This window comes from Rattus norvegicus, chromosome 2 (assembly GCF_021556685.1).
Source record: "Rattus norvegicus strain SHRSP/BbbUtx chromosome 2, alternate assembly SHRSP_T2T, whole genome shotgun sequence".
NCBI classification, from domain to species: domain Eukaryota; kingdom Metazoa; phylum Chordata; class Mammalia; order Rodentia; family Muridae; genus Rattus; species Rattus norvegicus.
Window position 1 is genome coordinate 151,910,880 of NC_141535.1, and position 17,776 is coordinate 151,928,655.

Consider the following 17,776-nt stretch of genomic DNA (forward strand, 5'->3'; position numbering starts at 1 on the left):
AACAGCTATCTTCTGCCAATAGTGCCTCAGACAGAGAGGCTGGGGTTATGTTGTGAGCCGCTCCCCCTCTGTGTGAGGATGTTAAGTGGCTTTATTTTGTGCAAATTTTTGAAAGGCAACAAAAGCTGCTGTGTTCCTGACTACAGGGGTCCTGTCATGTCCAGGAGATACTGGTCTACAATTCCAGCAGGTAGAAGGATTTATAAATAAGATGATCTTAAATTTTTTACCCCACAAAATACTTTGTTTTTGTAAAGAACACTGTCAGCACCTTAAGCAGGGACTGAAGTTAATTAACAGCAGTTAATGAGGCAAATCAGCATGAACTAAAATGATTCTCCGACCTGACCCCATTTCCACTGTATTCCTACCCAGATCATGAAACCACTATCTAATCACAGGATACAGCCAAGTTGAAGGATAATTTACAAACAACTGGTTTCCATGAAAAAATATCAAGCTCCTGAGGTGACAGACCTTTGTTATCCTGATCTGGCCATTGTACACTATATATTTCTATATAGATATACAGATATAGATATATGTATGTATATACATACATATGTATATATGAATGCTACTGTCCTTTATAAGCATGTATAATTACTGTCAATTAAAAACATCGGCCCAAACTGGGCAGCAGTGACGTATACCTTTAATCTCAGCACTAGGAGGCAGAAGCAGGTGGATCTCTGATTTCAAGGCCAGCTCGGACTACAAAGGGAGTTCCAGTACTGTCAGGGACACACAGAAAAACCATGTCTCGGAAACCAAACAAGCAAAAAACAAAACACACACCCCTGGCCCCTGCACCCGCAATCACATAAAAACCAAAGGCAGGGCATGGTAGTTGGTCCCTGGAATCCTAGCACTTGGGAGGTTGAAACTTGGCCAGCAAGCACCAGCCTGGAATACATGAGATACTAAAATCAAGAATAGCCCCAGCACCTTTGGGAGTCACACAGTAACACATGGGGGAGATGGGATCAAGAATCTCAGGGTAGCGGTACAGCAAGTCTACAGAGCTAGTTCCAAGACAGCCATGACTACACAAGGAAACCCTATCTTAAAAAAGAAAAGAAAGAAAAACAAACCATCAAAGAACTCAAGGCAAAAAATGATTCAAAATTACACCCCAAACCAGAAAATAGGCATTACAAGAAAAATGATATGGTTGAGTAAGTCAATAGGCCCAACACTTGGATAATTATAGTGTGAATAACAGCTTTTTTTTTTTTTTAAGATGGACTACATAGTTAAGTTCTTGCAGATAAAGGGAAAGTTCCAAAACATCAGAGAAGACAGAGAGGATGATAACATTTGTGGGACCTTAGTGAACGTCTGTGCATTTTTGAAATATTTCATTGTCTAAGGTTACTCTGAAATAAAAGTGTTAACCAGGAGTGTTGGAACATGCTTAACCCCTCAGCACTTGGAGGCTATGGTAGGACTGCCAGTTCAAAGTCAGCCTTAACTATACATGAGACTTAGTCTCCACAAGGGGGGAAAAATGAAAAGAAAATTAAAGCAAAAATTTTCAAATACTCCAAAGATCTCAAGTGTTTGGGTGTTTGCAGATTTTAAAATATGTGCATGTACACAACATAATTATGGAGTTGGGATCTAAGTGTAAACACTAATGTTTCAGTGGGGCATAAAGGCACATCCCAGAAGACTAGCAGATTTCTGCTGGTTAGAGATTAGTCCAGTATTATTAGTCCAGTTCTAGGCCAGCCAGAGGAACACAGTAAGTTCTGGTCTCAACCCTGCTCTCTCTCCCACAAAGCTCACAAATTAAGTGCCAGCTTCATAGACACCTTTCTCAAACAGCCTGAAAGGAATCCTACAGATCTCACTGCTTATACTCAAGTCTGATTAGAACCAAAAAGAAACACACTGACAGGGTCCAAGACGTTACTGCTCACTAGACCAGAGTCATGCAGCTGTTTGGAAAACTATTTCTTCCCAATTAAAGTGGCTCAGAGTCTAGGTGCAATCTTCCCCAGTAAGGGTATGAAGTAACAGATTTGTAGGATATGAAAAGGTTATGTAAGAAGCGATCATTACTTTTAGAGCTGATGAGTACTGCACTCTAAACTGATATGGATTTTGATAAACAAGCCTCACCCACAGTTCTATGTGCATACTGATCAAAATAAAAAAAGGCTTTCCTTTCCTTTCCTCCCTCCCTTTCTTTCATGTCTGAGTGCTTTATCTGTATGTACACATGCATGCCAGAAGAGGGCATCAGGTCTCAGTATAGATGTGGGCCACCACGTGGTTGCTGGGAATTGGAACTCAGGACCTCTGGAGGAATTGGGGAACGCCTGGGGGGTGAGATGGAAACCTAGTACAGTGAAAACATCCTGGAACCTCTGAGAGTGGCCCTAGCAAGGACTCCTGGTAATGGAGGATATAGAGCCTCAATCAGCCATCTTCAGTATCCAGGCAAGGCATCCAGTGGTGGGTCTGGGACACCAACCCAGCCATAAAACCCACAGGGCCCACAACCAGTCCTGCCTGCAAGATGTGGCTGAGCTTGTGGACATAGCAAACCAGTGACTGGTCTAACCTGAGGTCCACTCCAAGGGAGGGAGCTCACCCCAGACACTGACTGAAGGGCCAGGAATTGGAAACTAGATAGTCTGGAGACCTAATAGAACCAAATATAACTGACATTTTTTAAAAGCCAACAAAATGATACCTAGCCCAATTCTCATCAGAGGCTTCCTCCAGCAGCTGATAGAAGCAGATGCAGAAACAATACACCAGGTGGAGAGCTTGGGCTAGGTAGGGAAGAATAGGAGCCAGATATGAAGGACAACCACAGAATCAGCAAAGCAGGGCTCAGAGACTATAGTAGCAGTCTTCACTTGGTCCTCTGCATAGTATGCTGTGGTTGCTTAGCTTAGGGTTTTTATGAGACAGAGAGTGGGGATCTCTTATTCTGCTGCTTGCTTTTGGGACCCCTTTCCTCCTACCAGCTTTTCATCCAACCTTGATATAAGGGCTTGCTGCAAGGTATGCCATGCTGTTACTATCCTTGGGAAGCCTGCATTTTTTGAAAAGCAGCAGCAGATCTTGGGGAGGGGAGGTAGAGCTGGGAAGAGTGAAGGGAGACTGGTAGGAATGTGTATTAGAAGTTAGAAAAAGGTCCTAAAGTTTAGGAAAGGGAACTCCTGAGCCCACACCCTTGGCATAATTACTCAGTATGGCTGCTGAGAGGCAGTCACTCTGGCCAGTAGGCTGTCCAAGCTCCATCAGATGGCTCCATACCCACATGCACATGGGCGCACTACCTGATGTAGGTTATCACAGCAACAACAGCAAGAATGAAAGTGGAACCTGTGAATGGAGGGATGGCTCAGCAGGTGAGTACTGACTATGCTTGGAGAGGATTTGTTCAATTCCCAGCACTCACATGGTATTCTCAAACTCTTAATTCCAACCCTCACTACTCATACATACATGCAGACAAACCAATGATCACAAAAAAGCCATAAAGTTGGGAGGAAGAATGAGTGGTGTGGAAAAACCATGGCTTTCATCCACATTCCTATCTTCCAAGTCTACCTTATATACTTTTAGATGCTGGTCTCTCAGTTTGCAAATGACCTTTTTGGTTTATTTGTAGATAAATCTCTTGAGGTCCAGCCCAGCAAGAGCTATAGTGAGACAGTGTCTCAACACAAGTTCTAAAAAATCATGTAGAAGCTGGTGAGATGGCGGAGGTTACGGTAAAATGTGCCTGCCACTTAGTGTTGACGTGTGCCTAAAGACTGGAACCCACAGAACTTCAGATTACAATTAACTTTTTGATGTTTGAACATAACCTAATCTAAGTAGCACACCAAATAACCTTCTTTGTGAACAATTTGTACTTTATGACCTCATTATACTGTAGTTTTGGCTTATTCAATAGGTAAATTCACATTACAAATAAGTTTAATTCGAAATTATCTTCTGATACAGTAAGTTCAAATCAGGTTTTGCATTTCAGTGGTTAACAGTGTCAAGCCATTCCTATTTGCTTTTCCTATATACACAATGATCAACTACATAATGTAGGTAAGACATTTTAATTATTCCAAAAACACTTCTGCAAAAAAAAATTAGTTATCTGCCATAAAAATTTTGCTTCTTGGCAATTTAAATAAGATATTTCAAGCAGTTTAGAAAAACAAGATTTGTATTTTATTTCCTTGTAAAAATCTTTACACATGCGGACAAACCAGTGTTAAGAAAGTATTCACCATCATTTAAACAAATAACCACTTAAATAGAACAGTGTCTGCAAGTTTTATCTGTATAAAAATAAGATACATTTTTACAGAATTTACGCTCCAGTTCTTATAGCAATAAACAATACACAACTATAATAAAGTACAATTGAACCTGACCATGGTTTTCAATTAGATACTGCTAGGGCATTTTAATGTGCAAAAAACCTTAACATAGTTCTTTTCAAAAGAAAATGTCCTCAGTGTTTCTAGAAACCTAGACAATTTTAATAAATCAATCCCTAATCAGTTTGCTTTTCATGTTTTGATTGAGTCCATACATCGTCACACTGCATATGGGCAACACCAGGGACCGATGCAGTGTCAGAGGATGAAAGTCAGCGCCTATGCCTGCCATGTCCTGAGCGACTTCCACCGTGGTGCTTGCCTTTATGGGACCTCTCAAAGGAGCGAGATCTTTCACGCCTGTCTCTGTGATGCCCCCTTTCATGCCTGTGTTTCTTGGTAACATCTGAGTGATCCCGAGTCTTGCTCTGAGATCGAGACCGAGATTTTTTCCTTTTATGACCATGTCTATTTGAGCTTTTTAAATCTTCTCTGGTATGTTTGGCCTTAAGGTGAGGAGAACCATGATTATGATGTCTTCGAGGACTTTCACTGTGACTGCGAGACCTGCTTCTTGATCTTGAGCTGTATGTTCCAGATCGACTTCGCCTATTATTATAACTTAAGGCAATAAAAATTCCAAGTTAGGGTTCAGTGTCTACTGACCAGATCATTAAGTGCTGCTCACAAACAGGTTCAAACACTCAGCTATGAGTAAGTCTGAACTATGTCCTCAATCTCCCCATCCTGACCTCTCACTTGAAACTTTGTTAGATAAAACATCCTATTCCAGTAAAGTGTATCACCAATGTGTCCTAAAACTACATGGTTTTTCACTGAGTACCTCTGCTCAGTGTGCCACTGAAGCAACACGAGAAATCTGCAATCTGTTAACAAAGCTGACAAGAAGAGTCTTAGGCTGTGTAATTCAGCACTGGTGGAATATTCACATTTCTAACAAATTGGATATAAGGAACATAATAACATAAATAACACCCCCCAACACACACACATTTTCTGGACACTTCAAATTGTGGGGAGGAGTGGAACACATGACAAGAATGAACAAAATGCTGTAAGATTTACAATCAGTCAGTCAAACGGCTCACCAGGTAAAGGTCCCTGCTACACTGCCAAGTCCAAAGTCCCTGGGACCCATGAAGTGAAGGAGTAAACTGCTTTCTACATCTTCCTAATTTCTATACATAACCACAACCTATGCATGTACAAAAAAACCCCACACACATCTGCAGTGTGTCCCTAAGTTTTTCCCCTCTATATCAGAAGTTCATGTTAAGCATGCTTACTTGTAACTAGTAAATTAGGTGCTAAATAATAAAACATGCTTAAAACAAAACACAACAAAAACTTGAAATACTTATTCCTAACTCTGAGGAAAAAAACCCATGTTAATTTTTAAGGGTTCTAAGCCTGTACCACCCAGGACCCATTACTTACTGTCTTCTTGGGGTGTGTGATCTAGAGCGTGACCTGGTTCTTGACCTTGATCTACTGGCACTTCTGCTGTTTCTGCTTCTCTTGCTGTCTTTTCTTACACTTAAAAAAAGATGCAGGCCATATCTGTTATATTGTTTTCAGAGGTGCAACAATTGTTACAAAGTTCTAACACTCAGTGCTCAAGGTATACATACTTACCCATTATAAGGGCTTTTGGAAGCTTGTTGTCTATCCTCAGGTTCTTTTTTGACTGTCTTCACATTAATGGAAACTGGTGATTTCTCTTCAGCTTTTACTTCTCTTGGTGATGCTTTTAATGGATAAGGATATATTAAATAAATACAGGATTTAGCTAGGACAAGTTTCTTACATAACCCCAATGCTATACCTCTAAATCCTCAAGTTTCTCACAAAACCAAAACACCCAACACACACAGCAGTAACAATTTCTTAATGGTTTCTAGGCCAACTGACCAATGCCCAAATCTCCCTAAAGAGGATATACTTCCAGGCCCACAATGTTATTTAATTCTAAATGTATCTTACATGGTTTGGAGGCTGGAGAAAAACCACCTAAAGTGGAAAGGGCTGGAGTTCCATCAAGATTCAATCCCTTTGCCTTTAACTTGGCTTCCTGTAAGGCTACTTTTCTTTTTTCTACTTCCTTTTCCAGCAATTCATAGTTAGGCTGTTGAATGAAAACTGTGTTAATTAGCATTCCTTTTTATAGCAGACTCTTGAAAATGACATCAGCACCAGTAACTGAAATTACCTTTTTCCTGGTATAAAGTCTAAGTGTCTCTATGCAGATTTCTTGAATCTCCTCTTCTGTGGTACCAAAAAGAAGAAACCAATGGGGCCGAGTTGGCAATGGAATCTAAACAAAAGAAGAATGGTTCAAAGGCTTTCTCAGAAGTAACAAAAACTCATGGAATTTACTCTGCAAAACAGAGCAGGCTAATACTTACTTGAAGTGCTCTAGCTGCAAGGTAGATACAAGCACATGCTATAGTCTCTGGTTGAAAGCGAACAAAAACATTGGTTCGAAGACTGTCATTCATATAATTCCTGAAAAACATTTCAGCTGTAAGCTTAGTTCATAAGCAAACCAATTCTCCTGAAGTACATGTAAAATTGGAGACTCAATCTACTTCATTCTTTTTTCTCCTCCTTATATTCACATCTTTAAATGGCACCATGTAACAGTTTCTAACCATTCCCCCACAGCACCTTAAGTAATTCTACATTACTCATATAGCTCTTACCCCCAAGGCCTTCCCTTAACATGTTATAAAAAGCAATGTTTTAGAAGTCAATTTGATAAGTTCAGAATTCACCACTCCCAACAATACTTCAAGCCTTAATTACTGACCATCTCTCCTTTATCCATAACGAAAAAGCAGTGTCAATCAAGTTCTTTAAAAATACTATGAACAGGGGTAAAAAGGCATTTTTAGTAAGAATCCACCAAATGACTTATAATTAAAAAAAAAAAAAAAAAAAGACACTTCCAAAAAATCTAGGTAGAGAAGTGAACAATAAATATGTCACAATGGCCGTTTTAATATACCTTTTTGCAGTTAAATATAAATAAAAGCAATGACTTAAGTTCAATTAAATAAACTTAGAAATCTCTAGTGAGACTTTCCCATGAAATTTCTTAACTAGAAAACTCTACAATTTGCTAAAAAGCCTGAGCTGGAACTAAATGGATTATTTCTATAAAATCCTTTTATTCATTAATGTTATTTGTTGCATAGAACACATTAAAAACTCATGCATTTTATAAAGCAATGTGGCTTTTCAAATGTTACCAGTATCTATTGAATCCAAAAGCATGGCAGTCATAAAAAGACATTTTTGAAAAATCCAGAATTATTTAATGCTTGTTTATCAGCAGTTACATGAATCATTTATGACTAAACCACAATTTCCTTGCTTAGCCTTTCTCAAAGGTCCAAGGTCAAAAATATTTAAATAACATCAACTTCTCTTTAAAATTGCTTCTTATATCACTGCCTGTGACAGCTCAATAGCAGAGAAACCTAAAAAACGGCAACAGGTACCCATTTAAAACTACCAGTGTAAGGTAGCCTCAGCCTCCTGTGGTAGAAAGGATGCCATACACACTGCAAAGTAGAAATTTAATTGAACCCAATTAAAAAAAAAAACAAAAAACAAAAACAATTCATAATAGCTGGACAACAATCTATCAAAAATGAAATATTCATTTTGATAGTTACAGGTATACATTGAATAATACATAGGCATGATGCATAGTTACTTCTAGAAGCAAATATACAAATCCTTTTGACACCCCGACAGAACTAGAAGATGCTGCCAGATGGATATGGACCACTTCAGTGAATCTCGGATGAGAGCTTGCACTGGATTGGCTGGAGAGCAGGCTAGCCAATCAGGCCATCCTGAGGTCATGGGCTGAAGTGCAGAGGGCAGAGTTCTATGACTTACCATCATGGACTACCCTTTAATTAAAGAGTAGAAAAAAGAACAAAGTTAAATTGAGTTCTCCATTAAAAGTAGTTAGTCAAGCCAAGAAAACAGGAAGCAGAAATAAGCATTATGTACCTTTTGGTTAAAAAACAAAAACAAACAAACAAAAACCACAAAATACCCCAAAAACAAACTTATTTCATTATTTTGGAAAGAGAAAAATGAAACTTACTTTATTTCTGCTTCTGTTTTCCTGACTAAAGAAGAAATGTAAAAAAGGAACTTACCAGGCAGTCTGAACCAGGGTTTGGTTACGTTCACATTCTAAGACTTGTAAATACATTACAATGATCTGAGGACAAGGGAGAAAAAAACTATTTAGCATATTGGTGGTTCTTTCAAGACAGTTCAATGAATAATGCAACTGAAAACTGTTAGTTACAATTCTTATAAAATTACAAATATACAACAACCTAAAGCATACTTGAGACTCAGTGCTGGTTATTACATTACTCAATTTTATAAAATGTGCTTATAGAAGTGGTTAATTGTTTTCTAGTTTCTCAGGGTACTCATCAAAAAAGGCAAACTCTATGTTCAGAGTACACAACGGCCACGGTATTTTCTAGAACACTAATTTCTAAAATAAAGTGTAGCATACTGAAACTTCTTAAATAATAAAAGCTATAAAGCTCAATGATACAGTGCTTGCCTGCATTTGGTTCCCAGCAAGACATAAGTATGCAGGATACAAGTTTATGACAGCTGCTTTTGGACCTACACTATCATCACGTATTTCAGAAGTTGAAGATACCAGCCAATGCCATCTGGCTAGGCAGGGCTATCTATCTCAGTTCCAACTCCTACACCTATGCTTAGAAGAGTAATATAAAAGCCAGGAGGGAAAGCTTTTAATGCTTTACAATAAGCAGCTGCCATTTTCCACAATTTAAATGTGCCAGGTTCCACAGTTGTACAATTCATTCCTTCCATGTAGAATCCCACATGAGTTTGTTAGGAGGAAAAACTAGAATTTAACCAGAGTATTCATTTTCACAAAGAAACAATAAAGCCTGTTCCCATTTTACTGACAAATATCAACATCCAAAAGAAAGCTTTTGAAAATTGAGGTTAACTCTCCACACGGAATTCAAAATTTTAGAAAAAGCCCTAATACTTACGAATTGTATTGTCTGCACTTTAGAACTCACCTTATGGGGATGCTTGACATGAACACAAAATCCCAACTCCTTTAGCACCCTCCTCTCTGCCTTGATAACTTGATTTTTGGTGTTAATGTAGTTCTGATCAAGGATCAGGGGGCTTGGAGTCCTATAGTTTGTAGGAAATAAAATCAAAACTGTTTTGCACATCCAAGAAATTTTATTTGTGGCATCTCCATTTTCCCTTCCAACCAACTATTGGCAACAGAAACCAGCTTTTTAAACTCCTGCTAACAAGTTAAAGCATTAATCTTATGCTGTCCAAGTTATGCTAACTATAACTAGACAAAGCTCCTAAAACCTAACACAACTTAAACTCACATGCTTAGGTCTGTTGAACTTACACACAGCTTCAGCGATGAGCATTATTGGCACTAATAAGGACAGTAAGAACTAATGCAACTCCTGAAAGATTTACTATCAAATTCAACATGAACAAAGGTTTTTAAAAAATTGAATCAACCCTTTGCTAAATGTTTGGTTAAAATAAAAGCTAAGAAAACAAAAACAAAAGGTAATTAATTCTGACTTCCCTTTTGAGATAACATGTTATAAACAAATATTTCAAGAATATTTAATTCTTTAATTAACAGCCCCCTCATCTCCAACAAGTTAGCTCAACTGCCAAGTGAAATAAATGTTTAAAAATAAGGTAAAAAGTGAATTAGCTGACTTGGGTTACTATAGTTCCTATGAGGTTGATTTTAAGGCCACAGAGAAGGAACTAAGACTCAAAGACCACATTTGAGACCTGTGAGGGATGAGGGATGCCCCCAGGGTTGTGGGGGGAAAGGGTATCTAACCATTCATATATACGACATGTAAATCATCCTTTAAAAAATAAAATAAGGGGCTGGAAAGATGGCTCAGCAGTTAAGAGCAATGACTGCTCTTCCAGAGGTCCTGAGTTCAATTCCCAGCAACCATGTGGTGGCTCACAACCATCTGTAATGAGATCTGGTGCCCTCTTCTGGTGTCTGAAGACAGCTACAGTGTACTTATATATAATAAATAAATAAATCTTTAAAAAAATAAAATAAATTAAATTAAGTCTTGCTATGAAGCTCATCCTGAAGCCAGTCCTAAGTCATGTCAGATGTCAGTCAAGTGTAACTAACCAGGATCTGGCTTTTCCTATAATCTGCTAGTTTAGTATTGTCAAGGTAACCTATCAAATTTACCATGGTGTTTGATATACTCCTACCTCTAGCCAGTGAGATGTACATTTTTATTAAATACTGTACAATAAATATATGGTCAGAGTAACATTGAAATGCTTTCTTAAATACTCAATTCATTTTCATCCAAGTTACCAAGTCTTGGGAGAATATAATACCAAATATACAATCTTTTCAAAACAACACAACAATAACAAAACCTATTTTATATTCCCTTAAAGATAATAAAACAATCTAACCTGTAATATTGAGCCAGGAGTAGTGGCTCACCTCATAATCCCAGCACTTTGCAGGGGTTGGGGAGAGGACATGGAGATAAAGAGTTCAAGGACATCCTCCACTCCATCAGTTGAGTTGAGACAAACCTGAGTTAACTCAAGACTGAAAAAAATCTGCAATGAAGTACATTAACTACCTCCCTAGTAGCAGGCTATCAGAGTAAAAACCAGCTATGTTGTATTTTCCTGTTTTCACTTAAAAACAAAACCCAGTTATTTATTCTGTAACTTTGTACTAAACCATTAATAGCTGGTAAAAGTAACATTATAAACAATAAAAAGTAATGATGGAAAATTTTCATTAAGTTCAATTTTGATTACCACATCAAAAAGTGTAAGAAATGGCCTGTTGTGAATCAATTTTATTAGAATAGCTACAAACTGCACTTTAGGAGAAAAAGTCAAATTTAACTCAAATAGGAGCAACCCATGTATGGAAAACTCCCAATGACACCAAGTAAGGGTTCATGATTTTTCAGTTTTTATATGAATTCTAAGAAATTTTGGAGACAATCCCAATACAGACTAATTAGAAGGTTCTCCTTCAATTGGTACTGAGAGTCAAGGAGGCTCCAGTGGTTTTTTTTTTTTTTTCTTACACAGCTTGGCCCTTAACTCTTAAAAGCCAGAAGGTAAGTAAACAGCATCATTAAAAATCCATATACAAAGCATTTACAAAGGCAGAGTTCTGACTCACTTTTCTTCATATGTTAAAATTTACTTACTACGAAAATTTGCTTTATGAAACTATTTTTAAATTGTAATAAAATTTGCAATCAAACACTTGTTTCAACTATAGCTATCAACTGATACCAAATTTAAGGACACTAACTGTGCTCAAAGTATCTTAGATTTACTACTCTGCCATATGCACATTCCCCACCTCATAAGAATCCCTAAGAACCTATAAAGGTACAGGCTTTGTACCTTTCCCACGAGTGAAGTGGTTTTACACAGGGATCATAAATTACAGATACCCTGGGCTACTACAAAGTGAGATCTTCAATCTTAAATTCCAAACTTCTCAACGCCTTTAAAACAGGCCAAGAAAGCAATCCCATTAACAATCTTACTACAACTCAACCATCTAAGCTCTTGTTCAGTCTTGCCACTGTTAGCATAATCTCTTGTCTTCATTTGTTCAGATTTTACCTCGGAAATCAAGGCAAGCTCAATGAATACAAAATTAACAACTATCTTAACAGAAGCATTTTACACCATGATGAAATTCAAAACTGTCTCCACAAATGACTAAGCTCTTCATATTAAGGCAGCTACCAATTAGAAATATCTTTAGCGACACAGTAATCTGAATCAAGGCTTGCTAGAATTTCTTCCCAATCAGATAAACATCCTTGTTCAACACAAGAGGTGGCACTATATACACTAAGGGAGAAAATCCTCATGTATTCAGAGAACTCAGGAATAGGTAGTATCACTCAAGACTACCAAACTCCACCTTTGAAAAGGTTATTACCTGACTTTGCTCATTTATTTATTTGAAACAAATTTTAGTCTTTAGGAAATGTTGGTTTCCAGCTATTAGGAATTTATGATAGTTACTTTCTGCAGTATGCCTGAAAACACATTTAGACCTGGGGGTTCAAGCACGGTTGGTCGCACTCCTGAGTTACAAGGCCTCTGAAAGTAGTTCAAGGAAGTACACTATAAACCAGATGGCTAATACACACACAAGATTGCTACTCAACATAGAGATTTCTAATGCTCATTTAAAAGTAAACAGAAACATTCTTTCAATGTTAACTGAAGATTTTATGCATTGAAAATAGCATAAACAGTCACCAATAAAAGTAGTTAAATCTTTTACAAGTTTATGTTCTTGTAACAGAAACCTTAAAAGATATGAACACAGACTTGTCTTTAAAGAAAAGACCCTTAATATACTGGGGATATTACATGGAAACAGTAAACTGTGAATACAAATAGCTTTAACTTTCCTTTGAATTCAGCTATTCTAAAGAATTACCGAACTATAAAAAAGCTAATGGGGGACAAGTCAGTTATCTCAGGTTGAGGATTAACTAAAGTGGTACTTACTGTTTATTTTCCCTTCGAACAGTTGATTTTACACTCTACATATAGCCATGACTAAAAACAGTGACTTTAAAGCTACATTAAAGTACCCCTTGTAATTACCAAGACCATAGAATAACCTGTTAATTTGTAAATTGGACTTAAAGACAAACTAATAGGAGTATTAACATTTATGAATACTTTCCAACTATACCCTATGCAAAAAAAATAAAGAAAATGAAAACAGAAAAACCCCACCACCTTTTAAAGCTATAGTTTCAATAACTTGGACAGCAAAGACAAAAGCTTATAACAAGAAACAGGAGTTTTTTTTTGTTTGTTTGTTTGTTTTTCTCTAAATGGTTCACCAGTGGCCAACCTGTTAGTCCCCGATTCCAGTGACCTATTCTCAGAACACTGGCTTCTCCTTGGGGATTTCGATACTTCACTCACTGTTGCCATGACGACAGCTTCATCTCTATGTACCACTCCACATCACCCAGGCTTTGGTAAATGTAGCTGGTCGCTGTATAGTCGGTTGCAAGGGAAAAAAGAGTTGAAGTTAATAACATATACAAGTTACATGTCTGAGTAAACTTGTAATATGCATAGAAACACTTATATCCTGCTTTTAAAAGGGGGGCTTCCATGCAATTAACTTCTTTAAGAATTTCATGCTATAATCAAACTTGAAACATTGAAACAAAATCAAATTTCTCTTTAATGATCAAAAATGAAGTTACAACCAACACAAGTCAGTCAGATTGGATTATTTTAAATTTTGAAGTTTTATAGATAAGATGATCCTATTCTGACACCTAGAAAGGAAAGTTAAGTACCACAGGAAAACACCAAAAGATCTTGTGATTATAGTTGGCTCAACAACTCATACACTATTAGAAAATGTCCCTTTAAAACAAGAGTCCTTTCACTAAAAAGAATTTTGTATTTCAGTGTTTTAAGAACACCCTGAAAAAAAATCAACCCATGTAATCTGAAATACAAATAAGCTCAGAACATACAAAACACCAGTTTGAAATTTCCCCATTTCTCGACTGTCTTCACAAAGAACTAAAAATGTTTTCAAACAGAAGAAATTATATCTAGGCACACTTAGAAAAGATGGGGCTAAATAACATAGAGCAAAAAAATGGCTATGATAAACATTTCAAACTCTCATTAATAATATTTGCTTAACTGGCAAATTCCACTACCACCAACCTATTATAGCTTCCACAATAAAGACTGCATATGCTAAACAACACCCAACTCCCAAAACAACTTGTCATAGCTAACTTCCTTTCAAACTCACAATTCCTCAGAAAATAATCTACACCATGAATATCCATCAGCGTATCCTAGAATAACCCATAGAGCAGGGAGCCCTGCAACAAACTTTGGTACTACCCTAATAACACACCGGCCCACATAAAGTTATCAGGTTATCACTACACCTAAAAGATACTGTTTCAGACTCTATTTTCTTACAAGATCAAATAGAGAGCTCTATCTGAAGGCAACTCAATCAATGAGTTATACTTCTAATGCACTCACTAAGACTATATCTGACCAAAACAAAATACCTGTTCATTCCCTTTGACTTCAAACTTTATCATCCTCCAGTCCTTTCAGATCCGGCATTATGCGATTTATCGTAGTTCAATGTTGAGAGAGAAGTACTCTAACAAAAGCCAACCTCAATTGATGAAGAAACTGGGACTCCAAGCAGAAAAACAACCTACACGGAACTTTTGCCACAAAATTAACTTGAACTACAGCCTTCATTTTTCCAGAGAGGGGAGGGGAAAAATAACTTACAGAATACTCTCCCACTTGAGCCAACCGTACTCCCTTTCTTGTTTACTTTTAAGCCAAGGGACCGGCTTCACAGCACTGCTAGGATTGTCCAAAATGCAACTGCCTCTACAAACTTCAGATAGCTGGTTAATGGGGTGGTATTTAAAGTTTCAATGTTCCTATGTGAATTTCAACACCTAATGTCAGCTTTCTTTTTGCATCCATACTGACTTGAGGGGGGAAAAGATGTTTTGACTTGATGATTGGTGCACAGTACAGCAGTAGCAAGAGAAACTATGTTCAATAGGCCAATCTTACCTTTTTCCTCTTAACTGGCGGAGGTGGTGGAATACATTAATCACATCTCTTATTCTTCTTGGTGCTTCTTCAATTTTTGATGCAAGATTAATACAGGCCATGGCAACAATCTGAAAGAACCCAGAAGACAAAAATTAAAGTGAAGTACAAAGTTCAACTGGAAATAGCTCTGCCCAAAGTCTAACAAACTTATTCTTTTGCTTTTGTTTTTCGAGATAGGGTTTCTCTGTGTAACTAGCTAGCCTTGAACTCAAAAGACCTGTCTGTGTGGATCGGACCGGTTTAACAAATTTGTTCTTAAAAAACAAAAACAACAACAAAAAAAACCCCCTCTAGGTTACGATGAGGCTTTTGGCGAAATATCAAAGCCGGTATTTTTAGATCACGGGCTTATCAGCTCTTGCGTTTTATTGCTCAACTGCTCATATTTTGGGCCAGAATCAAGCTAACTCTTACAAGAGTTGTGCAATGGCCCGAAAACGCAGTTCTTGGTAACAGAGCACGTGAACTGGGGATCCATTTTCTAGTTCTTGAAACATGTTCTAAGGGCCCCATTTCCTTATGGGTGGGAACTAGGTACAAAGGCCTAAAGCTAACCACTCCCTTTCTTGAATAGCTGGTTACTACCCCTTCCTTCCCGCTTCCGGATGAAGAAATCCCTTCTCGTCCGCCTCCGCCTCCCTTACCTCGAAACTGTGTTTGACGAAAGACTTGGAGTAGAAAAAACGATGAAACAACACCTGCCCCGTAGCCATCGCCACCTGCAGACAAGAGAGGAGAACGGAAACGCCGGGGTCAGGCGGGCCCGCACCAGGCGCCGCCGCCATTTTGTGCGGCCGCTCACTTCCCTTCCCGCGGCCGCTCACTTCCCTTCCCCCGGCCGCGCGGCGCCGCCGGTTTCCGCACCCCCACCCTTGCCTGCTCGGGCTCCCGCCGCCGCCCGGCACAGGCTCTCGAGAAACCCGGCCGCAGCGGAGAGGCCGGCAACCAACCGGGGCTCTCACCTGCGGCAGCCGGAGGAGAATGCCGGCGGCCTGGATGAGCTCGCAGCCTAAGATGCGCAGGTCCGTCTCGCTGGGCAGGTCGAGGCCGTCCTGCATGGACGGGGTAGGCGAGAGCCGCTCCTCCGGAATCACCGAGTGGTCGATGGTAAGCGACACCTCCGAGTACAGGCGGTCGCCAATCAGGATCCCTCCGGTCGTCGTCGTCGTCGTGGTCGTCGTGCCGGAGCTGGAGCCGCCCGCACTCGGGGCGGCGGACGAGGCAGAGGCGGCGGCAGCGGTCGATGTCGGGTGAGGCCCGGACGCCATAGTTCTAGCGAGCTACACGCACGCCCGACGCAGCCGGAACCCAAAGCGAGACTAACCAGCGTCCTCGGCGCGACGGATATTCCCGTGACCGCCGGCTTCCAGGCCGCTGCGCGCAGCGTAGGCTTCCGCCCTGACGTCACCACGCCACCACTCCCTACCCCACCCGGGGCGCGCGCGCCAACGAGTTCCTCCGTGCTTTGGTCGCACCGGGCGGAGGGGGTGGGTAGGGCAGGCCAGGGCAGGGCAGAGTAGGGTAGGGTGCTGGCCGCTCGGGGCTGGTAGTACCTTTAGGCACTAGATAATCAGTAATCTGGCCTGGTGAGTCGGCCGGGGATACCCCTGCACGGTCTGCTTGTTGGGGAGCGTCCGGCCGTCCGCGACACCGATGCGTAACAAAGTGACTCTGAACTGGGCAGCTTCAGTTTCAGCGCATGGGTTTCCGGAAAGCTCCGAGCGCGCGTGGGTGTCGGGGTGTAGCCGTACAAATACATGCCTGGCCCTGACCTCACTTCGCAGGGTTTACAGTAATCTGGAAAATCCCTAGTTCCAAAAATAGATTTAGGGTGAGGACAATACACGGGCGATTTCATTGCACTGGGGAGTCTAATCTTAAATGGTTTCCATAGTTTGGCAGAGTGGGGGGAAAGTAACTATTCCCGTGTCAACGGAAAGAAAAAAAAAGCTTTCATCTTACCCGGAATTTGGGATAACCTAAATCTGTGTCCCCGGGCCATGGTCAATCAAAATGGCTCCAGAATCAACCATCTTTTATTCCCTTTAAGATGAGAGCTGTGGTTTTTATGTCCACACTAAAAGTCCCAAATAGCTGAGGTCGACCGTGAAACAACTGATCTGTGGCCTCTCAATGATCTTTTTATTCCAGCTCAATCCTCTGAGATATCCTCTAGGGAGGAAAAAAAAAATCTCCTTACCTCAGTGCAAAGGTTTGGTATTTTTATTTTGTTAAGGCTTAATTTCTTGATGAAACGTGCCTTAACCTTGAACCTGTAGAAGAATTTGGATACATCTTAATAATTGTCAGTGATGTCACCAAAGCAAGGTATTTTTACAGCTCATTTTTGCTGAGTGTATTGGGACAGGCCTGTGATCCCAGCAGTCTGGAGACAAAGACAGGTGGATCTCTTGAGTAGAGGGTAGACTGATCCCAAGCCAGTCAGAACTATATAATAAAATCTTCAAAATGAAACAAAGTCGTCCCCCCCCCCAAAAAAAACCAAAGCCCCTGTGTAGAGCAGGAATACCAGTACTCAACAAAAATCTCAGAAAACAAAAAGTTTATGATTGTAATAGCTTTCTGTCACTGACACCGGGTAGAAAATTTACAATGAGTATTTATTTTGGTTTATGGTCTCTGAGGTT

At 39.6% G+C, this 17,776-nt stretch overlaps 1 protein-coding gene across 7 annotated transcripts; it reads right to left on the reverse strand.

Moving 5' to 3' along the window:
* Window positions 1-4,171: 4,171 nt before the first annotated feature.
* Ccnl1 (cyclin L1) lies at window positions 4,172-16,485 on the reverse strand. 7 transcript variants are annotated; one of them, XR_015658037.1, is made up of 11 exons: window positions 16,091-16,449; window positions 15,773-15,847; window positions 15,087-15,196; window positions 9,470-9,590; window positions 8,546-8,610; window positions 6,773-8,290; window positions 6,577-6,681; window positions 6,351-6,492; window positions 6,003-6,114; window positions 5,805-5,903; window positions 4,172-4,967 (listed from the first exon to the last, which is right to left on the reverse strand). XR_015658037.1 is itself a non-coding variant. In NM_053662.3 (11 exons), exons 1-11 carry the CDS (start codon window positions 16,394-16,396, stop codon window positions 4,619-4,621), a joined length of 1,584 nt encoding a protein of 527 aa, NP_446114.1. In that variant the 5' UTR covers window positions 16,397-16,485; the 3' UTR covers window positions 4,172-4,618. The 7 variants fall into 7 exon arrangements, 5 of the variants coding, with proteins under 5 accessions (NP_446114.1, XP_087470288.1, XP_087470287.1 ...); XR_015658040.1 differs by having other exon boundaries at window positions 6,773-6,872; window positions 8,542-8,610; NM_053662.3 differs by having other exon boundaries at window positions 6,773-6,872; window positions 16,091-16,485.
* Between the last annotated feature and the right edge of the window lie 1,291 nt (window positions 16,486-17,776).

Coding starts and splice junctions, on each gene's coding strand:
- Ccnl1 (NM_053662.3), bottom strand. CDS start 16,396: ATGGCGTCCGGGCCTCACCCGACATCGACCGCTGCCGCCGCCTCTGCC. Junction 8,611..9,469: donor ATGTCAAGCATCCCCATAAG/GTGAGTTCTAAA, acceptor CCTTGTCCTCAG/ATCATTGTAATGTATTTACA. Junction 4,968..5,804: donor TCACACACCCCAAGAAGACA/GTAAGTAATGGG, acceptor TATTGCCTTAAG/TTATAATAATAGGCGAAGTC.